The sequence below is a fragment of the Petromyzon marinus genome, chromosome 64 (genome assembly GCF_048934315.1).
Source record: "Petromyzon marinus isolate PM22_M1 ecotype Great Lakes invasive population chromosome 64, UKy_Petmar_22M1.pri1.0, whole genome shotgun sequence".
NCBI lineage: Eukaryota > Metazoa > Chordata > Hyperoartia > Petromyzontiformes > Petromyzontidae > Petromyzon > Petromyzon marinus.
The window spans coordinates 2,407,815-2,434,653 of NC_133730.1; the positions used below are offsets into that span (position 1 = coordinate 2,407,815).

At 52.0% G+C, this 26,839-nt stretch overlaps 1 protein-coding gene across 1 annotated transcript; it reads right to left on the minus strand.

Annotated features, from left to right (window-relative positions):
* Positions 1 to 1,218: 1,218 nt before the first annotated feature.
* On the minus strand, positions 1,219 to 21,510 carry LOC116956310 (glutaminase liver isoform, mitochondrial-like). Its single transcript, XM_076054075.1, has 17 exons — positions 21,433 to 21,510; positions 18,428 to 18,494; positions 17,426 to 17,538; positions 16,002 to 16,140; positions 15,621 to 15,679; positions 14,563 to 14,720; positions 13,264 to 13,322; positions 11,113 to 11,157; positions 10,272 to 10,330; positions 9,304 to 9,364; positions 8,554 to 8,604; positions 8,286 to 8,468; positions 7,026 to 7,157; positions 6,333 to 6,419; positions 5,328 to 5,389; positions 4,305 to 4,445; positions 1,219 to 2,619 (listed from the first exon to the last, which is right to left on the minus strand). Exons 1-17 carry the CDS (start codon positions 21,441 to 21,443, stop codon positions 2,520 to 2,522), a joined length of 1,527 nt encoding a protein of 508 aa, XP_075910190.1. The 5' UTR covers positions 21,444 to 21,510; the 3' UTR covers positions 1,219 to 2,519.
* Between the last annotated feature and the right edge of the window lie 5,329 nt (positions 21,511 to 26,839).

A 26,839-nucleotide genomic window follows, 5' to 3' on the forward strand; every position in this document is an offset into this window, starting at 1 on the left:
AAAAGACAAATTAAGCATGGGCACGTGAGAACAACGACATTGTTTAATCGAACCCTATGTATTTACTAACATACTTTTTTTTTTACGATTGCGAACCAAAGGGGTGCAAGGCTAAAGGAAAAGTTAAGAACCACTGCATTCGATTGATGTGTACACACACACACACTTGCATGCACACATGTTCACAATACACACAAATTAACCTCTTATGCATACAACATGTGCACAGTACGCACACACTACATATAAACACAATGTACACGCAAATACACACAGCATATCAATATATATAGACTCAGACTGTTGGGGCAAGTGCTGTAAGTGATCACCTATGAAGGCCGGAATGACACACATGGGGGTGGGATGGTCATCACCACGCCCGGTTTCCTTTCCCTTCCCGAGTGCTGATGTTCACGCACATCGTTTAAGGCTGAGTCGACCTAGGGGAGGCCCAGGACCCGATCAAATCATCGCCACCGACATTGGTCGCGAGCGGGAATCGAACTCGGGTCGCCGGGTTCGTAGCGCAGTGCGCTATCCACTGCGCTACCACTCCCCGCGGAACGCGCACAGCGACCACAAATCGCGTTCACGTTGAGCCAGCGTTCCATGCTTATCTGGAACTGTGCGATGACCACTTGGGCTCCACAGGCAGATTCTAGTGCCTGTGTGTATACGGCACTGAGTGTTACCCCCTCGTCTGCAGGGGTTTTGCTCCAGGTGCTCTGGCTTCCGCGTGCCGAACGCTCGCCAACAGGATATTCTTGGTTATTTCGGTAAAGTCACGTCGATAGAAAAAAAAATGAAAAAAAAAATAAAGGCCAAAAAAACCCACGACGTTTCGATGGCAGCACAAGCGTTCTTCATCATAAGTCAAAATGTAAGCTCACCAACAGGTTGAGGCAAACATCCTAATGCAGGACCCTCCTGAAAAAGGCGTCTTGAGTCTCAGCGAGACTTTCCTGCACAATTGGAATATACAGTCGTACATTACCCTCTCTCTAGGAAGAAGAAGCACTGTTACTTATCTGCGTCGTAACGCGAGACTAAAATGATGCCGCATGTGGGCAACTGTTCAGGACCGAGGCCCGCCCGAGTTTCTGTGCCCCCATCCCTCTGCGTTGCGGGTTGTGCCCTGCACCAGAGGCTATTGAAATATCATGAATATTACAACAAAAACGAAAACGATGGGCGAAAAACAAACAATCTTATCCACAGTTCTTCTGTTATTCGCGTGTTCTTTTGTTTATTGAACAGAAAACACCGAGAGGAGGCATTTAGACCGCGCATTGCAGTGTCGCGTGTGCGCTGTGCATACGGGGGCTCTCATGGCGGAACTTTGGGTGGCACCGCTGCGTGTCGTTCGGCACGGTTGTCCCGGCACGTGGGGCGAAACGTCGGACACCGTGCCGAGCAACAGCGCGTGGCTGCGACCCGCAAGGGCGCCGGAGAGTTTCACGGGCTCCGTCTTCCTACCAAACTCCGTGTGAAAAAGTGCTTATACATATATATTTTATGTTACATATTTCATATTTAAAACATGTAAACAAGTTTACATAACAATTACAGCGGGTAAAAAAATATACCATTCCCTCCCCACTTACATTTACTGTATAACGCATAGAAAATATTGTCTAGGAAGTCACTCTTTATATATATTACGTGGCATAAATAAGTGCAGGGTACACAAGAGTGGACAGAGTGCTGTCTGCTTGTGCTCCGTACAAACTGACCCAGCGCTCCAATCACGGGTCGCCTTCATTCCGCCCGTCCGATTTTAAATTCGACAGATTTTGAAATTCAGCCCAACGTGGTTGCTTCTTTCTGCTCGAAAAAGCGGAAACCCATGGGATCGTGGAGCACGGGGACTAAAGTGGGCAGGGCACATCGCTCGGAGGGAGGACAGACGAAGGTCAAGCCTGGTGATGGAGTGGCAAGCCAAAGGACGGAAGAGCAATGCCCGCCGTGGAGATGGAGCCAAGAGATTTGCTTGAGATGGAGAGAGCAGTGAAGATCGTGTTGATGATATTGGCAGTCAGGTGTAACACGTAGGCTTTCGCGACCAATATCATCCACGTGTTTTTTTTGTTGTTGGGCTAGATCGTTGTGGATTCGCTCTCCACTAAACCGGTGTGCTGTACTAGTAACGAATCGACGTGCTCTGTATGTCGCGTAAACCAACGCCAATTAGTTACTACTTTAGCCCACCGGTGTGTTGGAGAGTAAACCCACAACATTTACAATTTGAGTAAAGTATCTGGTTGAAGATGATGATGATGATCATGGTGAACATTGCTGAGATGATGTTACGATGATGATGATGATATTGACGATGGTGGATAAGGCAAGTTTGGTGATGATGAACGTTGGCTGTGTATATGGATGATGGCTGGGGCAGGCGTTTATCAGTGTGTGAACGGTGATTGTGGCTGGCTGTGTCAGTGCAGGCTGTGTTGGCACAGCTGTAGGATGCGGCAGGCAGCGTCAGGCCGTGTCAGTGCAGCTGTTCACCACGCTGTCTATATGAGCACCGTTGCCTGGTTCATGTGCGAGGACAGCAGGGCAACCACGGCCTGGTGGGCATAGCGCACGGCCTCGTGCAGTGGAGTGCTGCCCCAGCTGTGCACAACGACAGCAGTGAACACAATGGTGAGCTCACAGTGAACACAGCACACAGTGAACACAATGGTGAGCACACAGTGAACACACAGTGAACACACGGTGAGCACAGCACGGTGAACACAATGGTGAGCACACAGTGAGCTCACAGTGAACACAGCACAGTGAACACAATGGTGAGCTCACAGTGAACACAGCACGGTGAACACAATGGTGAGCTCACAGTGAACACACAGTGAACACAATGGTGAGCTCACAGTGAACACACGGTGAACACAGCACAGTGAACACAATGGTTAGCTCACAGTGAACACAGCACGGTGAACACAATGGTGAGCACACAGTGAACACACGGTGAACACAGCACAGTGAACACAATGGTGAGCTCACAGTGAACACACGGTGAACACAGCACAGTGAACACAATGGTGAGCTCAGTGAACACACGGTAAACACAGCACAGTGAACACAATGGTGAGCACACAGTGAACACAGTGAACACAGCACAGTGAACACAATGGTGAGCACACAGTGAGCACAGCACACAGTGAACACATGGTGAGCACACAGTGAGCACAGCACAGTGAACACAATGGTGAGCACACAGTGAACACAGTGAACACAGCACAGTGAACACAATGGTGAGCACACAGTGAGCACAGCACACAGTGAACACAATGGTGAGCACACAGTGAACACAGTGAACACAGCACAGTGAACACAATGGTGAGCACACAGTGAACACAGTGAACACAGCACAGTGAACACAATGGTGAGCACACAGTGAGCACAGCACACAGTGAACACAATGGTGAGCACACAGTGAGCACAGCACACAGTGAACACACGGTGAACACAGCACAGTGAACACACGGTGAGCACAGGACGGTGAACACAATGGTGAACACACAGTGAGCACACAGTGAGCACACAGTGAGCACACGGTGAACACACAGTGAGCACAGCACACAGTGAACACACAGTGAACACAATGGTGAGCACACAGTGAACACAGCACAGTGAACACAATGGTGAGCACATAGCACAGCACAGTGAACACAATGGTGAGCACACAGTGAACACACGGTGAACACGCGGTGAGCACAGCACGGCATGAACACACATTGAACACGCACAGAGTGAACACGCACAGTGAACACGCACGGAGTGAATATGCACAGTGAACACGGACGGAGTGAATATGGACAGTGAACACGGACGGAGTGAATATGCACAGTGAACACGCACGGAGTGAACACGCACAGTGAACACGCACGGAGTGAACATGCACAGTGAACACGCACGGAGTGAACATGCACAGTGAACACGCACGGTCAGCACACAAATGCTTTCAGACACCGGAACAGACTCTCTGAAAGTGGCCAGGTTAGGGCGCTTAGCAGCTTCACACCAGCTACACGTGCTCCATACCAGCTACACGTGCTCCATACCGCTATACAAGGGGGGGTGGTGCTTGTCCCCTCGTCCATATCTATGGGGAGCGGTCGCGGAGCGGTGAGCGCACTTCGCTACGAACCTGGCGACCTTAGTTCGATTCCCGGACATGGCTAACGTCAGTGGTGGCGCCTTGTACAGGCAGTGGTGTGGGAGGAGGGGGGGGGGGGGTCTTTGTCTTAGTGAACGGTGCGTGCCGGGTGGGCGAGTCCGAGCGTCGCGCGAGCTACCGGTCGCGAGCGTGGCAGTCCGCCCGGGCCGTCTCCAGCAGGAAGCGCACGGCGTTCAGGCGGCCCTCCGAGGCGGCCAGGTGCAGCGCCGTGCGGCCGTCGTAGTCGGCCAGGCCAGGGTGCACGCCGGCCAGCACCATCCTGCGAAAGGGATGGCAGGGAGCTTCCCCGCGTAGCCCCCGGCAGACTGTGGGGGGCGAGTGCCGGCCCCTCTGTGAAGGCTGCCCGCGGCACACGAGGGCGTGGGTGGCCAGCACCACACCCGGCTGCCTTTGTCTCCCTCGTGGCAACCCTAGCGGTGCCACGGTGGCAAAATGTTAACGACCTCGCCTGGTGTGCAGGAGTTCGTGGGTTCGATCCCGACCCCGACGCCTGCTGCTGCTGTGTATTTGTAGTCTGCGTGTCTCTCTCTCTCCCCCGTGGTCGCGTGGATTTTTCTCCGGGTCCTTCGGTTTTTTCCTCCCCATCTAGAAACGTGCGCTTAGAGCATTTGGTTGCAATACATTTCCACGTGATAAGCCACTAAGGTGAGCTATCGCTTGTGGTCAGGTCGCTTTTGAAAAAGAGCTGTATTGCTCAGTAGGCCTCACCTGGTATAGTTCAATAATTTATGACGATAATATAATATAATGCACATACAACGCTTATATTTGGTGAATGTAATAATAGCATGGTAATAAAATGCGATATAACACGAATATTAGTCCAATATATGGCTAATATAGTGCGGTTATGCTAAAATAATGTTCAAATATAACATTAAAACAATGTTTTGTAATATTACGCTAATAGATAATGCTAATAAAATACTAATATATCATGGTAATATTAAAATAATATAACACTGGCATTATACTAATATACATAACACTAACATCATGCTCATATAACGCAAATATGATGGTAATGTGCACGCTAACACAATACTAATATACCACTAATATACACTGTACTGTATACAAAACGCTGATGACGCGGGGGCACTGGCCCGAAGCTGCCGCGCGGCGCGGGAGCCGCCGTCACCTGCGGAGGGAGGCGACGTCCCCCCGGTATGCGGCCAGCAGCAGGTTCATGATCCGGTATCCCTGGCGGCACGGCCAGAGGAAGAGAGCACCGGGCCAACACCGGGTCAGCACCGAGTCATCACCGGGTCAGCACCGAGTCATCACCGGGTGATCACCGGGTGATCACCGGTCATCACCGGGTGATCACCGGGTGATCACCGGGTCATCACCGGGTGATCACCGGGTGATCACCGGGTCAGCACCGGGTCAGCACCGGGTCAGCACGGGGTTATCACCGAGTCATCACCGGGTGATCACCGGGTCAGCACCGGGTCAGCACCGGGTCATCACCGGGTCAGCACTGAGTCATCACCGGGTGATCACCAGGTCAGCACCGGGTCATCACCGAGTCATCACCGAGTCATCACCGGGTGATCACCGGGTGATCACCGGGTCATCACCGAGTCATCACCGGGTGATCACCGAGTCATCACGGAGTCATCACCGGGTGATCACCGGTCTGAAACCCAGAAGTGCCCTTCAGCAACCCCAGTCACGTAAGCCGGACTCTTCCACATTTGAAAACGAATTTCTTTAGAACTGCTTTTTGTCTTTAGTTCGCTGTCCTTCCCCGACACCTCCGATTAGTTGCGGTTGGCTACGTACGGTGCGAAAGAAGTCCAACATACGTACGTACATAAAGCATGGAGAGATTTAGGCATCATAATAGACGTTCATTGAAAGTAACATTTCACTCGTACAGAGATTTAAACCCAGGTTGCGTTACATTGGGTTTCTGTTGGGACGAGGCGGGCCAAAATTCGTGAGGTAATCTGCTCACCATCCCATGGTTTGTTTCCAAAATCCCACACGTTTTTAGTGAGTCAGTCTCCTGTACTTCAACCAGGGGACGAGATCAGCCCATCCGCACCTCCGATTAGCGCGGATGGCTACGTACGGTGCGAAATAAGTGCAACGTACATTCACTGTGAACACAATGCTCACGTGCGCGTCCCAGGGATACCTCCGATTCGTGAGACCAAGACGACAGGGGTCTGGGCCGACGGGGCGCGCTGTCATATGGGTGCAGCGCAAACGTTCGCACGAACTCCTGCGCACAGACCGCACCACGTGCTGTCACCACCGCAGAGCGGACCCGACCAACCACAGCCTCCAACTCGCCGTGCACACGCTGCAGTGCCCCCCACCCCCCCCCCCCCCCCGTGTCACCCCATCGTTTGCCCGACTGGAGGCACAAATGGAATCCAACTGGCGAACTGAAACCTCCGATGGGATCCGTGGGTCCTCGCCCGATTAAAATAAAACTTTAACTAACTAATTCTAGATTTGAAGCTTTCGTGACTGCAAGGATCCATACTCTTTGGTTCTATTCGGTAAAGTCACGTAGGTAAATATAAAATAACAAAAAATATAAAATATTTTTTTTAATATTTACCTACGTGACTTTACCGAATAGAACCAAAGAGTATTGAACTAACTAGCCTAACACGTCGCATGCTTTCCCAGCCATTATGAGTTATGATTAATTTTTGGGTGAGGCCACTTAATGATCTTACCAAGTTCGTGCCGTACACTTAAGAACGAGCTTTGGCGTTTAGTTTGTGGTCCTTCCCGCGCACCTCCGATTCGCACGGTCGGCTACGTTCGGTGCGAAAGAAGTTGAACGTGCGAGCGTGTGCCGGCGGCCTCCGCTCACCTCCAACAGCCGCAGGCCTCCGCGGGGGAGGCCCGCGTCGTCGAGGCGCGGCGACCAGAACGCCAGGCCCAGCACGCGCGGCACGACCGCGATCAGCGCTCCTGTGCGCGAGGACACCACGGGGTGGCCCACCTTTGAAACGAGCACAGAGCCCGACAGTCACAAGGTCGCCTCCGTCCTCCATCCTCCCTCCTCCTCATCGTCTATCGAACCGCTCTCTTCCCCCAGAACGTTCGCTTGAGTAATTTTAGATCCCCATCTTACGACAGATCTGTTCGCACTCGCGCCACCGGCCGCCTGTGAAGGTTCCAGGCGTTATTCGCCAAAAGTCTGTTCAGGTTCCCCCTTCACCCCTCCTTTCTCCTGCCCCCTCCTCCGGGTAGACAGCTCAGCCGCGTCGGGACGGATTCCTGCGACGGCTGACCCGCCAACTGGATCGCGCGGCTGGCTGTAACAGGCTCGTGTGTTGTTAAATAAATGGTTTAATTAAAACAAAAAAGTTTAGTTCAGGGTTGAGTTATTTTTTTAAGTAAAAGCGCTGCTGCGAGGCCTCGTGCCATCGGCGGCGCCGCGTAAAATCAAAGCTTTAGTCGGATACCTACGGAAAGGAAGTGTGCTTGGGAGTACGTCGAAGAGATGGGCAATTGATACAGGGGGGTCCACTGACACTGTTGCCAAGGCAATGGAAATCGAGGTAACGACGACTGGACGGGAGCGGCTGAGCATGGGAAGGAATGGGGAGAATGTAGGGGAAGCCTTTGCCCAACAGTGCTAGGCTACAGGCTGACTGCAACATATACGACACCATTCACACACACACACACATAGAAGCACAGGTATTCATATTCTATGGTTCTTTCGGTAAAGTCAGGTGAAGGGACTGGACTGTCCAGAGGACAGTGTTGGAGTGAAGACAGCAAGCCCAGGTCGCGTCCTTTAAGCTGTGTGGGAGGAAACAAAAACGCCTTGACAAAGGAATTAGCATAACAATGATGTACTGGACCGGCACGGTTGGGGGGGGGGGAAGTTTACATAATGTTGGTGTGAAGGGAAATAAGCTGCTGTGAAAGTTTGTGAAAGTTTATTTGTTTACCTACGTGACTTTACCGAATAGAACCAAAGAGTATGGATCCTTGCAGTCACGAAAGCTTCAAATCTAGAATTGGGCGTGACCTGGTAAACATTTTTATTTTGCGAGCGGTCAATGCCCGTGCGTGCGCTTGCTCGCTGTCTCTCTCTCTCTCGCTGTCTCTCTCTCGCCTTGCGATGGACGTCTGCGGACAGACCGCCGAGTCCGTCCGCGTGGGTGCAGCAGAGCGCCGAGCGCACCGCGTCTGCCGCCAGGAGGCTCTCCTCTCCCGCCGCCACGGGGGGGGCGCCCCCCGCCGCCAGGCAGCCCGCCACGCACGCGCACCACTCGCACGTCACCTGCACGCCCGACAGCTTCGCACAGAAGACAAAGATTTCCCTCCGTGTAGCCCTCGTGGACTGCTGGGGCGCCCCTGCGCGGGAAGGGCGTCGGCGCTACCTGCACGAGGAGCTCCATCGCCGAGTCGGCGTCCGTCCTCTCCGGGAAGCACTGAGCGACAGAGAGACAGAGAGAGAGAGATAAAGCGACAGAGAGAGACAGAGAGACAGAGAGAGAGACAGAGAGAGAGAGAGACAGAGAGAGAGAGACAGAGAGAGACAGAGATAGAGAGACAGAGATAGAGAGACAGACAGAGAGAGACAGACACAGAGAGAGAGAGACAGAGAGACAGAGAGACGACGCGGGATGAGCCACAACCGCAATGTCCCACAAACACAACAGCCACACAACACAACAACAACAACCACAGCAGGCACACACGACACACGCTGAGTGATAATGCCAATACACATTTGTTGATTGTGTGAATGCGTCATCGTGTTATTTGAGTGAAGGCGATTTGCCTGAACGTATAGCTGTGTGGACGTGCGATTGGTTGCGTTAATTTGTGTCTGAGTGAACAAGCGATTTGTGTGATCATTTGACTCTGCAGTTGTGCGACTGAGTATCTCTGTGAACGTGCAATTGTATCAAAGTGTGATTGTGCGAATATGTGACCGAGTGAACGTGATACTCTGTGAATATTTAAAATCTCAAGGCATGTGAATGTGTGATTGTGCGAATGTGACCGAGTGAACGTGATACTCTGTGATTATTTAAAATCTCTAGGCAGGTGATTGCCTGTGACTGCGTCGCGACACGAATGTGACATTGAGTGTCTGAGCGTGCGTGTAGGGCAGGCGTGGTTACCTGGCGGTCCTTCATGATGTATTTCACTGCCTGCAGTCTGTTGGGAATGGGTCCTGGTGAGCTGATGATAAAAATACAAAGGTCCCCCTATAGCCTTAACAGACTGTTGGGGCAAGTGCTGTTAATGATTAGCACCTATGAAGGCCGATACGGCACACCAGGGGGTGGGTGGCCAACACCACGCCCGGCCGCCTTTGTCTCCCCAGTGGTGATGTTTTACACACCACACACCAAGTACTCATTTGAGGCCGAGTCGACGTAGGGGAGGCCCAGATAATCGTCACTGGTATTGGCCGTGAGCGGGAAGCGAACTCGGGTTGCCGGGTTCGTAGCGCTGACCGCTACACTACCGCTACCCACAAGCTGTGATACACACACACATCACCTTTAAATATAGTTTGAAAACTGATTTCTTTAGAACTGCTCCTTGTGTTCAGTTTGTTGTCCTTCCCCCGCACCTCCGATTAGCACGGTTGGCTATGTACGGTGCGAAAGAAGTTCAACGTGCACACAGTGCAAGATCACGAGGGAAGAGCAACAGGGCAATTGGCACCTTACGTCGATTGACTCATCATTATTACTGCTACTACTGCTGCTGCTTGTTTACCCAGGAAAGCTTCACCGAGTCTCAAGACTCTCTTTAAGGAGGATCCTGCCGTGTTTTCACAGTAGGAGGGGTAATGTTGACGCTGCTGCTGTATGTAAACCCAATTCAGTTATTTACAAGTCGCCTTTCAGCACTGTGATGTTTTGACCGACTGCCGTTACATTTGCGTGCATTATATTTAGCGACGGGAGGAGGCAACAGGAGGAATGAGTAGGCGGGTGGTGGTGCGTGACCAGCAGTAGCTACAGCCAGCGTGGAGAGGAACGAATGGATGTGGGTGTGCGCGGGGTACCAAAGGATCTTCTGTCTCGCCCACTTGAGGCAGGGGAGGGAAAGGTTTCGCCACTCGCCGTGGCCTCACCTGCTTGGGATCTGTGTTGCACCCTCCGGGCCGGCCAGCTGTCCGTAGGCCTCCAACACCTGCCGTGACAGGGGCGAGCAGACGAACAGACAGGCAGGCAGGCAAGGCGGGCAGTGGGTGCAGGCTAAGATGACGAGTCGATCCCTCAGGGCCATCGTGGAGCCGGCAACCGAAATAACAAGGGCAGCCAAAATGTTAAGCTTTTTTGTTTCGTTATCGAATTCGGTCGAAAAATAAAACGAACTCAACATTTCCCGAGCCGCAATGCGACGTGGACACGAGGCGGCGGCGCTTGATCAGTGGCGTGACGGAGCGGTCCATTTTGTTCGCTTTTTTTGGTTTCTCAGCGGTCGGAAGACGCTCGCCCTTTGGGCGATTCTCCACCCGCAGCGGCTGCTGTCCCCTTGCCGCAAGGCGGTGGTGGCGGTGTTGGCCCGCCGAGTGTGCAGGCGGTGGAACTGCGCTTGGCGCCCGGCTACGGAGCGGTGGGCCACGACGCGTTTATACTCACGCGATATAACCCAAAAAACCTTTGTTATGAGACTCCATTCACGATTCGCTTATTTTGGGTCACATCGTCGTTGTGACTGTTGCCCTCCATCACCCGACAGAGCCAATCAATTCAAGTTGTCACAACGTGGGAAAATGCACCATTTATTTTTGTTCTTCGCCAAACCGGAGGAGGGATCTTGAACAGCCCTTGAAAGTGCGGGGCCCGTATCTACATATGTAGTAGTTACTAAATATGTTGTAGCTACTTGTGCTACTGGGATAATCCGACACTGTTCCTCGCCCGCCCACCCGCCACGCCACGCCCACGCGGTCCGGCGAGCGACCTCACCAGCTGGAGCGCGTCTCTCCCGGGTGACTGCTCCCTCAATGCCGCCTGAAACGATCGGGAAGGAGAGAAGCAGCCACTCGTGATTCAGTTCTCACTGACCGCAGCAGCAGCAGCAAGCGTTGTCGCCACATCAACCAGGCCACCGCGGTGGCTAGGAGATGTTAACTACCTCGCCTGGTGTACAGGAGGTCGTGGGTTCCGATCCTGACCCTGATGCCTGCTGTATATTTGGAGTTTGCGTGTCTCTCATTATCATCATCACGGTAGCTAGGAGATGTTAACTACCTCGCCCGGTATACAGGAGGTCGTGGGTTCCGATCCTGACCCTGATGCCTGCTGTATATTTGGAGTTTGCATGTCTCTCTCTCATTATCATCATCATCACGGTAGCTAGGAGATGTTAACTACCTCGCCTGGTATACAGGAGGTCGTGGGTTCCGATCCTGACCCTGACGCCTGCTGTATATTTGGAGTTTGCGTGTCTCTCTCATCATCATCAGCACGGTGGCTCGGAGATGTTAACTACCTCGCCTAGAGTACAGGAGATCGTGGGTTCGATCCTGACCCTGATGCCTGCTGCTGTATATTTGGAGTTTGCGTGTCTCTCTCTCTCATCATCATGGTGGCTAGGAGATGTTAACTACCTCGCCTGGTTTACAGGAGGCCGTGGGTTACGATCCTGACCCTGACACCTCCTGCTGTATATTTGGAGTTTGCGTGTCTCTCTCATCATCATCATCAGCACGGTGGCTGGGAGATGTTAACTACCTCGCCTGGTATACAGGAGGTCGTGGGTTACGATCCTGACCCTGACGCCTGCTGCTGTATATTTGGAGTTTGCGTGTCTCTCTCCCCGTGGTCGCGTGGATTTTTCTGCCAGGTCTTCCAGTGTTTCCCTCCACATTTAGAATGAACAACACCACGCGTTTAGAGTATTTGGCTGCTATAAATGTCGACATGATAAGCCACTTCGTTGGGCCATCATTTGTGGCCAGGGTCGCTTGTGCAAAAAAAAGCTATACAGCTCAGCGAGCCTTAATTTGGTAAAATACAAAAAATTGTTTAGTTTAGCGAGTCGTTTAAAATGTTACGCCAAGGATCGCCGGCTTTGTCTGAGTGTAGCAAGGCAGGTAACGGCGGGTCGATTAAGACAACACATTGGTCAATAATAAAGCAGCGTGTGGCCTTTAACAAGGGAATACATAGGTGAGGTTTCGGACAGTGGCACTTCAAAAATAGATCATTGTCCTCAAGAACTCATGGACGTGCCGAACACACACGGACGATGCCGATGAAGATGCCCAGTTTTTACACGTTTTCATTTAAATCACTCTGTTGTTATATTCTTGGTTCTTTCGGTAAAGTCACGTAGAAGGGAAACAATAAAATAATACAAATATAAAACAATAAAATTCTCACGACTTTTCGACTGCAACACAAGCAATCATCATCAGGTGTGAAAACCTGATGATGAATGTAGGTGTGAAAACCTGATGATGATTGCTTGTGATGCAGTCGAAAAGTCGTGATAATTTTATTGTTTTATATTTATATTATTTTATTGTTTCCCTTCTACGTGACTTTACCGAAAGAACCAAGAATATGAATCCCTGCAGTCACGAAAGCTTCAAATCACTCTGTTGTTGTCATTGTTGTTGTATTCTCAAATCTTGTAACTCAATTTTAACCCACTTCCCAATGTGGTATCGACTATAAACTTGGTATACTTATGTCATACTGATGACAATTATTATATTCTATCATAAAAAATAGATCATTTTAAACATTCTTTTTTATATGTTAGATGTTTCGGCTTGGGTCTAGTTGTCCACGCTCAACTCACGTTGGCTGTAATTGACCACTGTCCCCTTACGTTATGGGCAAGCTTCGGGGCCACTTCCTGGAGTCGTGGAATTCTGCCATTACCTACTAGTACATGTCATAAAAGCGTGTTTAAAAAAAGTTTCTTGTTTAATATTACTTATATACTGAACGATTGTGCTGTGCTGAACTGACGACGGAGCTGATCAGGTAAAGTACGGTGCTCAATGAACGAAGACGATGCAGAAGATATGGGCATAATAATAATACTAATAATATTATTAATCCCAATGATTAAACCACCATGGCCATTTCACACAACTAATTTACCTGCAGCAATGCAGCCACGAGCAGACTCCCGGAGTCAGACAAAGGGCTAAGGGAGCATCCTGCACACACATAAAAAAACACAAACATCGCCCGTGTAGCCTTCACAGACTGGAGGGGCAAGTGCTGCTGTTAGCGAGTAGCATCTACGAAGGCCGGCACGGCATCACGAGGGGGTGGGTGGCCAGCACCACGCCCGACCGTCTTTGTCTCCCCCAGCGGCGATGTGTTTACACACCGCACCAGGTACTCATTTGAGGCTGAGCCGACGTAGGGGGAGGCCCGGGACCGGTTCAGATAATCGTCACCGGTGTTGGCCGTGAGCGGGAGGCGAACTCGGTTCGCCGGGTTCGTAGTGCAGCGTGTTAACCGCTGCACACACGCACGCACAACACACAAATATAAAAATAGTTTCGACTCAAGAGGCATCAAGAGGAACCACAGACAAATAGAACGACAGCAGCCAGGCAGCGAGCCGGCGCCAAATCCCCACCCCCACAAAGCTCTGCGGTCCTCTATGTATGAAGTTGCTCTGCGTGTTTGTTGTTGTTGTTGCTGCTGCTGCTGCTGAACTTCTTCGGCACCGAACGTAGCAGACCGTGCCAAATCGGAGGCGGCGGGGTTAGGGCAACAAACGCAAGGCAAGAGACGACTTCTCACTCCTACCCGCCAACTATGGAGTGGTTTGGTTTTTTTTTTTACACGCGGGGGGGTGAAATCGGAGCACACGATTTGAAAAACCCCGTCACACGGGAGAGGGAGGGAGGGGGGTAAAACACACAAATATTAAAACACTACATTTGTAACGTGCATAGTAAAGTGATTGTATTTTTTCACGTGCTATACAGCCAGACAATACGGCAAATCGCTAACCTTAAATACCCGGTGGTTCGTAAAAGTCGAAGGCGGTATAGTACTATAGTGATAGAGCAAGTGCAGAATCACTGAACCGGAATTGATAGCTTGAAAGCATTTAGCGCGGGGCCCTTGAAAGTGCGGGGCCCGTAGCTACTACTACACGTGTAGTAGTAGCTACTACTACACGTGTAGCTACTACTACACGTGTAGCTACTACTACATAGTAGCTACTACTACACGTGTAGTAGCTACAACACGTGTTGTCGCTACTACACGTGTAGTCGCTGCTACAGATGTAGCTACCGTTGCTACGGCGATCATCATCCGGCACTGTGTGGGGGCAACGCGCTATCCCCACGCCGACGGTAACGGACGGAGTCCGACGTCGCAGCGTGCACGATGGGGGCAAGCGAAGGAAGCAGAGGGGGGCGGTGGGGGTCGTACCGCGTGCCTCGGGGTCTACGCCGGCTCCCGCCTGGCCGGCCGCCTCGAGCCGGGCGTGCAGGCGGGCGGCGCCCAGCGCGTGGCTCGCGAGCGCGTGGCTCAGCAGGCGCGACACGTGGCCCAGCCGGAACGGCAGGGCGCTCGCGCCCAGCGAAAGCCTTCGCGGCAGCAGGGATAGCAGTGGCATCAGTGACATCAGTGAAAGCAGTGACATCAGTGGCAGCAGGGATATCAGTGACCCCAACCACCCACCCACCCTACCCACCCACCCCACCCCAAGCACCCACCCACCCCACCCGACCCACCCTAATCACCCACCCACCCCACCCCAACCACCCACCCACCCCATCCGACCCACCCTAATCACCCACCCACCACCACCCCACCGTAACCACCCACCCCACCCTAACCACCCACCCACCCTACCCACCCTACCCACCCACCCCACCCACCCTAACCACCCACCCCACCCTAACCCACCTACCCACCCACCACGGGCAGCATCACAGTTATCGTCAGCCTCGTCCCAAATCCCCTGCACGCGACCGAAGGACAATGTCACCGCTCGGGTTTGAATCACGGCCTCGACACGCGGTGCTGGTCGTGGGGGTCGCTTGACCATACTTCACCACACCGGTTCCACGCGCGTTGGCAAAGGCGGAATGTGTGTGTCTGTGTGTGATCCAACAACCCTCGCTTCCCCCGGGCTGGATTATATGTATGTTGCATATACGTTGAACTTCTTTCGCACCGTGCACAGCCAACCGTGCTCATCGGAGGTGCGGGGGAAGGACAACAAATAAACCGCAAAGAACACAGTTCTAAATGAATTCGTTTTCAATAAAAAAAATGTTTTTAAAGCGCACAGCCCCAGGGGCTTCCTCATATCGGAAAGAAGAAGCGTTCCAGACGGCCGCATAATTGCATCTGAAAGCGCCACGCGATGCGGTTGACCGCCGTCTGTGTCCCATGGGGCAGCCGTAGGCCGCCGCTGCCACACCGGAGTTCGCGTGGCGGTGATTTGCGCTCGTGGACGAGACGAACACGTGCCCGCTCACCTCTGTCCGTCCACAGTGCAGACGGCCAGACCCCAGCCTGTCACCGCCTCGGCCGCAGCCTGCAACAACAACCACGGGGGTTGATTTGACGTCTAATGCGTCTGCACGGTCGTAGGGTAGCGCTTGTGCAGCGGTTAGCGGACTGCGCTGCACCGTCTGGCAACCCGAGTTCGATTTCCCGCTCGTGGCCCAACATCGGTGACGAATATCCGAAGCGGTCTTGGGCCTCTCCTAGGTCGACTCAGCCTTAAATGAGTGCGTGATGCCCACACCGCTCTGACCCCTACGCCGTGTCGGCTTTCGTCGGTGCACGCTAACAATAGCCTGTGAAGGCTACACGGGGGTCTTCGTCGTTGTGTGTACCGGGGTGTGTCAGCGTACCTGGTCGCTCTGGTCGTGGGTCTCGCGTCGGCACTGCAGGAAGATGCGTTCGAGCGTCGATGCGAAGGATCGGAATCGCGGGATCGCCAAACAGCCCTGCAGGGCCCTGAGCAACAGCCGAGCCTGCACACCCACACACCTGTCACATGCCACGCACATGTCACACACACACACACCTGTCACATGCCACGCACATGTCACACACACACACACCTGTCACATGCCACGCACATGTCACACACCCACACACCTGTCACATGCCACGCACATGTCACACACACACCTGTCACATGCCACGCACATGTCACACACACCTGTCACATGCCACGCACATGTCACACACCCACACACCTGTCACATGCCACGCACATGTCACACACACACACCTGTCACATGCCAGGCACATGTCACACATACACACTTGTCACACACCACACACGTGCCACACCGTTGATGACAATGATGTCTGTGCTTCGATTTAAAGCTTTCGTGACTGCAATGATTCATCTTCTTTGGTTCTTTCGGTAAAGTCACGTAGAATGAGAATAAAATAATAAATTGATAAAATAAAATAACACAATAATATTCTCACGACGTTTCGGCCACGACACAAGCGGCCTTCATCAGGTGAAGGGAGCGAGACTGTCTGGTAGGACAGCGCTGGAGTCCTACCAGACAGTCTCGCTCCCTTCACCTGATGAAGGCCGCTTGTGTTGTGGCCGAAACGTCGTGAGAATATTATTGTGTTATTTTATTTTATCAATTTATTATTTTATTCTCATTCTACGTGACTTTACCGAAAGAACCAAAGAAGATGTCTGTGCTTGTTTGATGATATCTATGGTTGGTTTGATCATGACGATGATGACGATTATGTTCTCTGTGGTTGTCTTGATGATGACGATGATGACGATGATGTTGTATGTGGTTGTTTTGATGACGATGACGATGATGTTGTCTGTGGTTGTTTTGTTGACGATGACGACGATGTTGTCTGTGGTTGTTTTGATGATGACGATATAGACGATGATGTTGTCTGTGGTTGTTTTGATGACGATGACGATGATGTTGTCTGTGGTTGTTTTGCTGACGATGACGACGATGTTGTCTGTGGTTGTTTTGATGATGACGATATAGACGATGATGTTGTCTGTGATTGTTTTGATGACGATGACGATAATGTTGTCTGTGGTTGTTTTGATGACGATGACGACGATGTTGTCTGTGGTTGTTTTGATGACGATGACGACGATGCTGTCTGTGGTTGTTTTGATGACGATGATGTTGTCTGTGGTTGTTTTGATGACGATGACGACGATGTTGTCTGTGGTTGTTTTGATGACGATGACGACGATGTTGTCTGTGATTGTTTTGATGACGATGACGATGATGTTTGTGGTTGTTTTGATGACGACGACACTGACCTGGAGAAGTGCTCGCGAGTGACGGTGCCCGCTGGGTCTGTGTCACGTCCCAGTGCCTCCAGCCCCGGCTTCAATCGTGGATCGGACCTTAGCAAGCCCGTGTCGCACACGGCCTGCACACATTAAATTTAGTATTATTATTGGAACGCTCATGAACTCAGACAAGCCTCGCTGAGTCGTGGCAATTTCTTTTTATGTAGGGGGGTGGGTGGGTGCGGAGCGATGTTGTAATCTGCCTTTGAGTAATTTGAAGATATCTCACTCGGCATTGCGTTGCTTTGGCTATGAGTGGTTACATTGTATGATTGGAATCTTGATTTGAAGCTTTCGTGACTGCAGTGATCCATACTCTTTAGTTCTTTCGGTAAAGTCACGTAGGTGGAAAGAATTATAGATCACAACGTTTCGATCGCCGCACCTGAGGACGATCGCTTGTGTGGCGATCGAAACGTCGTGATCTATTATTATCTTTCTACGTGACTTTACCGAAAGAACCAAAGAGTATGTATGAGTGGAGTTTAAAAAAAATAGAAATATATAGATATGGGAGGGTACCGGAGAACCCGGAGGAAACCCATTCGGAATGTTCCCAAAGCAGTGCACGTGACTCCGTGTTGGAGAACGGCTCTTGGGAGGGAGCTGTCACAAAACGAATCCCGTTACACCTCCCCGACCTTCACCACGTGCCCCCACTGCAGATGAATCTCCGCCGCCCAATTAGAGGTGGGGACCGCCTAGCGTGCCTCGGCCACTTAAGAAATCCCTCCCAACACCGTCTCAGTCCCTCCCCCCCCCCCGTGGCAACAAATCTGTCGCTTCTTTGTGGACTCAAATGTCTCCGCGCCGGTGGTCTCCGTGAAAGGCACTTTTTGAAATGTTGGCCGGGTTCAGTCCTTCGTCTCTCTCGATGCGGCGTGGTTGGGACAGGTTGGCAAGTTGTGACCGACCGACCGATGGCAGCGCAACAAAAAAATGCGCCGTGAAGTTTCGCCGGCGACGGACCTTGACGAACTCGGCCACGTGCACCCTCCCGTCCACGGCGAATCCGTCGAAGAGGCGATCGGTGGTGCTGAGCGCACGCAGGGCAAAGGTGCCACGCGGGATTAGTGACGCGCCTGACATTCAATTCATCGGCACCGCACACAGGTAACAAGAGCGGGGGGCGACTTGGCACACTTTGAGTGGGGGGGGGCAAAGCAAAAGGACTTTATCAGCCACAGAACACTAACATGGACACGGAGGTAAGGAGCCAATTGATATTCGGCAACGTTAGCATTACCAAAAAAAAAGACGGGTTTTTTTCTCCCAACATACTTACGTAATTATAACGCAACACGTTTTAAAGAGTTTAAACGCGCTGTCACTCGACGCGGTGACGCTGTAGCCGAGGGAGGGAGAGTTGGCGGGGGGGGGGGGGGACCGAGTGAGAAAAAAATTAAAAAGGGCGCCAAAGTAAATCTGAGGCAGGGATTCCGGCTGGCATCGTTGGGGCCTCGTCACCACCACCACCTCCTCCACCTCCTATCATCCCCCCGTTGGCTACAGCTCCTCCGCGCAGGGACACCGCCGGTCTTCTTCCTACTCAACGTCTGGACGTGCCTGGATGTCTGGATATGCCTGGATCTCATCTTCATTTGCCTGGATGTCTGGATGTGCCTGAATGTCTGGATATGTCTGAATGTCTGGATATGCCTGGATCTCATCTTCATGTGCCTGAATGTCTGGATGTGCCTGAATGTCTGGATATGTCTGAATGTCTGGATATGCCTGAATGTGTGGATATGCCTGAATGTGTGGATATGCCTGAATGTCTGGATATGCCTGAATGTCTGGATATGCCTGAATGCCTGGATATGTATGAATGTCTGGATATGTCTGAATGTCTGGATATGCCTGAATGTCTGGATATGCCTGAATGTGTGGATATGCCTGAATGTCTGGATATGCCTGAATGTCTGGATATGCCTGAATGCCTGGATATGTATGAATGTCTGGAGGTGCCTGAATGTCTGGATATGCCTGAATGTCTGGAAATGCCTGAATGTCTGGACGTGCCTGAATGTCTGGATATGCCTGAATGTCTGGATATGTCTGAATGTCTGGATATGCCTGAATGTCTGGAGGTGCCTGAATGTCTGGACGTGCCTGAATGTCTGGATATGTCTGAATGTCTGGACGTGCCTGAATGTCTGGATATGCCTGAATGTCTGGATATGCCTGAATATCTGGATATGTCTGAATGTCTGGAGGTGCCTGAATGTCTGGATATGCCTGAATGTCTGGATATGCCTGAATGTCTGGACGTGCCTGAATGTCTGGATATGCCTGAATGTCTGGATATGTCTGAATGTCTGGATATGCCTGAATGTCTGGATATGTCTGAATGTCTGGAGGTGCCTGAGTGTCTGGACGTGCCTGAATGTCTGGATATGTCTGAATGTCTGGATATGCCTGAATGTCTGGATATGCCTGAATGTCTGGACGTGCCTAAATGTCTGGGTATGTCTGAATGTCTGGATATGCCTGAATGTCTGGATATGCCTGAATGTCTGGATATGTCCGAATGTCTGGACGTGCCTGAATGTCTGGATATGCCTGAATGGCTGGACGTGCCTGAATGTCTGGATATGTCTGGATATGCCTGAATGTCTGGATATGCCTGAATATCTGGATATGTCTCAATGTCTGGACGTGCCTGAATGTCTGGATATGTCTGAATGCCTGGATATGTCTGAATGTTTGGATATGTCTGAATGTCTGGATATGCCTGAATGTCTGGACGTGCCTGAATGTCTGGATATGCCTGGATGTCTGGATATGCCTGAATGTCTGGACGTGCCTGAATGTCTGGGTATGTCTGAATGTCTGGATATGCCTGAATGTCTGGATATGCCTGAATGTCTGGATATGTCCGAATGTCTGGACGTGCCTGAATGTCTGGATATGCCTGAATGGCTGGACGTGCCTGAATGTCTGGATATGTCTGGATATGCCTGAATGTCTGGATATGCCTGAATATCTGGATATGTCTCAATGTCTGGATGTGCCTGAATGTCTGGATATGTCTGAATGCCTGGATATGTCTGAATGTCTGGATATGTCTGAATGTCTGGATATGCCTGAATGTCTGGACGTGCCTGAATGTCTGGATGTGCCTGAATGTCTGGATATGCCTGGATGTCTGGATATGTCGGAATGTCTGGATGTGCCTGAATGTTTGGATATGCCTGGATGTCTGGATATGTCTGAATGTCTGGAGGTGCCTGAGTGTCTGGACGTGCCTGAATGTCTGGATATGTCTGAATGTCTGGAGGTGCCTGAATGTCTGGATATGCCTGGATGTCTGGATATGTCTGAATGTCTGGATATGCCTGGATGTCTGTATATGTCTGAATGTCTGGATATGCCTGAATGTCTGGAGGTGCCTGAATGTCTGGATATGCCTGAATGTCTGGATATGTCTGAATGTCTGGATCTCTGGATATGCCTGGGTACAGTCGCGGCTTCACGGGGAAGACCGGAGGAACGACGTTCACAGTTTGGGCCCTGAATAGTCTCTCTCGTTCCTCTCCACTAAATCATGAATAAGAAAATAAATCGTGAACGTATCAAGCAAGGGAGGCTACCACACCAAGCTTCTGCTGGGACTGTCTAAACGTGACCCCTGTAAGGGTCACTGGCACCTGGCCCCGTGTCCCCCCCCCACCACCCCCGGATCGTCTATGATCTGTGATCTTTGACCTTTGTAGAGGCGGCATCCCGCCCTGTGGGAAGGTCTGCAAAGTCCAACCTGCCTCTCCGCTAGTTTGCGGTCAGTCGCGTGAATAATGCACGGCTCAAAGGTCACAGTGCATGTGCATGCGTAGCCTTCCCCTCGTCGGCCCGTTGCGAGATAACAACAAAAAATAATCTTCTTTTCCCTCTTTCGATGGAGTGTCCCGGTTTGTTGTTACTTGGGGGTGGGGTGTGCGAACCCTAATGAGTGACCCCGTGCGAGATGCCCTCACCTGCTGGCCATGATGCGTGCTCGCTCGCCCTTCGTCCCCGCCTGAAAGGAGACGGACACAATGCGGATTGCAAGCCACGGGGATTTTTGCACCACACCGCACGACACCGCACGCTCAGCGGAGCTCCGCTCCGGTGACCCCCCCCCCCCCCCCCCCCCGGCTTCACAACGACGCCAGGTCGCCCATCGTGTTTGACGCCGTGTCTGCGGCAGCATTACTACGGCACATTTAAATCAGTCGGGCTTTTTTGTTTTGAGATACGGCATGGTATTTGATGATAATCTATAATGGATAGCTACAGGCTTAGGGCTTCTAGATTTAAAGCTTTCGTGACTGCAAGGATCCATACTCTTTGGTTCTATTCGGTAAAGTCACGTAGGTAAAAAATACGTGACGCACCCGTGTACAGGTGAGTGTACAGGTGAGTGCACAGGGCTGCTTGGAAACGAATAATATCATTAAATAATACGTTGTTTAAATGCATGCCTACACAGGTCACCATACTTCAATAGGGATTACCGTTGAACAATAACAGCTGCGGCTATCTTAGTAGACACATTGGACAGGAGGTACAAGAGCAATGGGCTGGCGTTCATTACCAGATAAATAACCCAAACTGTAATGGTTATCCATTGTCATTTATATACACAGGTGACGTCATCACATCTATCACTCTAAGGAACGAAACAGGAGGAGGATTTCTCCACCAATCTGGCTGTCGCCTGATGAAGCTGGTTGTAATTACTGGCGAAACGTCGTACTCGGATTGTAAATGTTGTGGCTTGGCTCTCCAACACACCGGTGTTGCTGTACTAGTGACGAATTGGCCACGTTCTGTCTACGTGACAGCCCTTACTAGTTGGCTGTGTCGGGTGGTGGCGGGTTCATCGACACATTTATATGTTTACGCGATCTAACCCAAAAAAACTCGATTATGGATGATATTGGTCGCGAAAGCCTACATGTTAAAATGATCATCTATATTTAACTGAAATTTTCTTAAAACTTTTTTTTTATACATTTCGATAATGATTTGCTGTCAATTTTTTTTTCCATTTCTCTTATCTGCCATTGCTTATTGTTGATTTATTTTTATTTATTTGTCGCAGAAGCGGCGGTGCTGGTCGTTGTCGATGAAACACCGACTCAAGAAGAGCTCCTTGGCTCACGGCGTACCCCAAAATGAAACTGAACAACCGAACCTGGGTCGCGTCGCTACCACCGCAGCCGTCGCCGACTGCCTCGGGCCTGGCGTCCCCCGAACTCTGCCCGTCCGCGTCTGCTCCCACGACCGGTCGCAGCGGGGGCAGTCGCCACCAGTCCCGGCGCGCGGCGGCGCTGCGCCGGTCGGGCCGACGCGGCGAGTTCGGCGCCTCCTCCTCGGCGTCCGCCGCATCCTCGCAGCAGCCGCCGCCGACATCGTCGGCGTTCTCGCCGCCGACATCGTCGGCGTTCTCGCCGCCGTCGGGCGATCCGTCGTCCCTGCGGGCGGCCGCTGGGCCTCGCGGCTCCAGCAGCTTCTCGCCCAAGAGGCCCCCGTAGAGACGCCGCCACTTCTGGCGGCCTGACGGGGAACGCTCAAATCTGGGGGTGGGTTGGGTGAGTGGGTGGATGGGTGAGTGGGTGGATGGGTGGGTGGATGGGTGAGTGGGTGGGTGGGTGGGTGGATGGGTGAGTGGGTGGGTGGGTGGGTGAGTGGGTGGGTGGGTGGGTGAGTGGATGGGTGGATTGGTGATTGGGTGGATGGGTGAGTGGGTGGATGGGTGAGTGGGTGGGTGGGTGAGTGGATTGGTAATTGGGTGGATGGGTGGGTGAGTGGGTGGATGGGTAGGTAAGTGGGTGATGGGTGTATGGGTGAGTAGGTTGATGGGTGAGTGGGTGGATGGGTGAGTGGGTAGGTGGGTGGATGGGTAGGTGGGTGGATGGGTAAGTGGGTGGATGGATGAGTGGATGGATGGGTGAGTGGGTGGGTGGATGGGTAAGTAGGTGGGTGGGCGCGTTCTTGCTTTATCCAAGCAACTGCCTGGACACTTAACTCCAACACAGACACTGACTACATGATCCTGGTGACAATGTGGATCTCAGTATGATAGATAAATACCTCCATGACTGACATGGGTGTGGGGAAGGCCATCAGCAGTGACCAGACAAAATAAATGTACGGGGGTGGTCCAGATGTCTTGGGACCCCCATTTAATTATCGTGAACGTAAAATATTTTTTTGAAGGTTTATTTAAGACATCAATGAATATGCAAAAAGGGAAACATGTTAGTGGTCACAAGACATCTGGACGGCCCTGGATAGTCTAAGTATTATTGTTGTATATCTCCCCAGGTGGCCGGCGATGTCCAGCCATCTCTGCGGAGGAGGAGGCGGCTGGGCTGGACCCGTCACATTCTGGAGCCGACCGCAGCACGTCGTCGGAGCGGGCGCTCGGAGCTCCGGCTACCGGAGCTGTTGGATGGGACGACGTCTCGCTCGTCGTCGTCTCAGGTGGGTTCTTCCGTTTCACCGCCGATTTGGACATGACGGCGAAGATTCGTTGGCACTTCTGGCACCAAATGTAGCATCTTCAAACATTATTCACCAGTTTTAGGCACACCTCTATAACTATCTGGACGGTCACGTCTACTCAACTTCTCCCCGTTCCTATCTATTCCGGACCTCAATTATCCTGCACTGAGCATCTCCGCACCCAGCGTCTTCACACTCAGCGACTCCGCACTCAGGAACTCTACACACAGCGTCTTCACACTCAGCGACTCCACACTCAGCGTCTTCACACTCAGCGTCTTCGCATTCAGTGACTCCACACACAGCGTCATCGCACTCAGCGTCTTCGCACTCAGTGACTCCACACACAGCGTCATCGCACTCAGCGTCTTCACACTCAGCGTCTTCGCACTCAGTGACTCCACACACAGCGTCATCGCACTCAGCGTCTTCACACTCAGCGTCTTCACACTCAGTGACTCCACACACAGCATCTCCGCACGCAGCGTCTTCACACTCAGCGACTCCGCACTCAGCAACTCCGCACTCAGCGTCTTCGCACTCAGCGACTCCGCACACAGCAAACTTCGCATCTCCACCACTGCCCTCACCTACGCTCCCACTCACCCATCTGTCCCGGGCGGGGGGATCAGCCAACACCTGCCCGGCGACTAGTGAGGGTTGAGATTCTTCTTCTTTGGTTCTTTCGGTAAAGTCACGTAGAATGAGAATACCAAAAGAACATTGCAGTCACGAAAGCTTTAAATCGAAATTTAGGTTGAGATTATGTTGACGGCTGGAGCGGCAGCGGCGAGATGTCTTCACTCTTTGTCCCCGGCAACAACTCCCGACCCTCACACCCACTCCCGCTTATATCAGCCGGCTCATCCCGAGCCCTCACGGGATTCCTCTTAAGCTGCCGGCAGGCCGGCACCAATTGCCCCATTAATCTCTTTTCATCACCCCTCATCTCCCGTCTCCTAGGCGTCAACCACCGGTCACAGCGCATTACCTGTTCGACCTCGGCTGCACCCGCTTCTCCCCAAATTAATTATTGGCGGTTTGTCTGTGCAAACCTCATGCTGGAACACGCGCCTCTCTGTTCGACCCCATTTGCACCACTTAACTGTGCGCACCGCGCGTTTCTTCCCTCTACAAAAGTATTATCATGTTTATAATAGTGCCATAGGCACGTACAAAAAATCAGTCGCAATATCGCATACGTGTTGCTATTATGGTGAACCTCAGAAATCCGCCTGGTGTTAATGATATCTTGGGTCCATTGTGCATGCATGTGCGTACCTGTGTGCGTGTGTCGACTCAGCCTCAAATGACTACCTGGTGCGGTGTAAACATCGCTACGGGAGAGACAAAGGCGGCCGGGCGTGGTGTTGGCCGCACACCGCCTTGTGTTGCCGTGCCAGGCCTTCATAGGTGCTCGCTAACAACACTTTCCCCAAAAGCCAGTTAAGTCTATCCGGGGGATCTTTATCTTTGTTCCCGCGTGGGGAGCGGTGGTGCAGCGGTACGAGACCGGCATCCCGAGTTCCAATTCCCGCTCAGTCCTGGCCCTCCCGTAGGTCGACTCAGCCTTAAACTTAGTAGCTGGTGCGGTAGCACTGGCGGGCGAGACGTAGTGCTGGCCACCCACCCCCCTCATGCATCAGCCTCCATGGGTGCTCGCTGACAGCACTTGCCCCAACAGCCTGTGTAGGCTGTTGTCTTTGTCTCTGTTGGACTTACCTGTAAGTTTCCTCCAATGACGGCGCCGCCATCAGGCTCGTAGTCGGGGTGCAGGTGTCTGTGTGCGCGCACACCCGTGCAGTACAGGCGAGCCGCGTACACGTGTACAGGTGAGTGCCTCTATACAAGCGAGTTCTTGGTCAGCGTACAGGTAAGTGCACCTGTATGTGTACAGGTGAGTGCACAGGTCAGTGTACAGATGAGTGCACAAGTGAGTGTACAGGTGAGTGCACAGATCAGTGTCCAGGTGAGTGTACAGGTGAGTGCACAGGTGAGTGTACAGGTGTGTCCAGAGCGCCCCCGTGTCCAGGTGAGTGTACAGGTGAGTGTACAGGTGAGTGCACAGGTGAGTGTACAGGTGAGTGTACAGGTGAGTGTACAGGTGTGTCCAGAGCTCCCCCGTGTCCAGGTGAGTGCGCGCGGTGCCGATTGGAATGTGGTTGCGCCGGATTTGGAAGTTGAGGAGGAGCTTGGGGTCTCCAGAAAGGGGAATCTGCCCAACACCCATGGTCAGGATAAGTCAAGGCCAGGCTGCAGGTGATGTTGCAATTTCCAGAGGCAGGCAGAGCCCCCGGGGCAGTGCGAACTCCACATTGCTCTGGCGAGTGCAGTACGCCCAGAGAGCAAAGGCTGCTGCCTACACCCACATCGCCAAAGACACGCGTCCCGATATTGTTGCACTCTCAGCAGCAAAGCAAAAGTTGAGCCTGGTGGATACGCGATTGTATGTATGTATGTTGAACTTCTTTCGCACCGTACACAGCCAACTGTGCCAATCAGAGGGTTCGGGCAGATTGCCTCTGGGGTTGAGGTGGCCGGGGGGTATGAATACAGCAATGGATTCTTGAATCGATCTGTGTGGAGCTTTGTGTGATATCTCCCTCATGTGCATGGGTTATCTCCATTCGGTCTAATTTGGTTTCCTCCCACGTCACTCATTCATTAAATTTGTTTAAACGTTCCCAATGCAGGCTCCTTCCGATCGTCTTGTCGAGTGAGGCTTTCCCATAGAGTGGGAAGCTGCTTATTTAGGCGTACAAGGCTACTATTAGTGACCTTTTGGCATGTATGCATGTTGAACTTCTTTCGCACTGTACGTAGCCAACCAGTGTTGGTTGGGATCAAGACAGTGAGAGGGCTAGTAATAGTGACCGATTGGTTAGTAAGGTT

Coding starts and splice junctions, on each gene's coding strand:
- LOC116956310 (XM_076054075.1), bottom strand. Junction 14,721..15,620: donor TGCACTGTGGACGGACAGAG/GTGAGCGGGCAC, acceptor GCTGCCGCGAAG/GCTTTCGCTGGGCGCGAGCG. Junction 9,365..10,271: donor GCAACACAGATCCCAAGCAG/GTGAGGCCACGG, acceptor TTTTATCATCAG/CTCACCAGGACCCATTCCCA.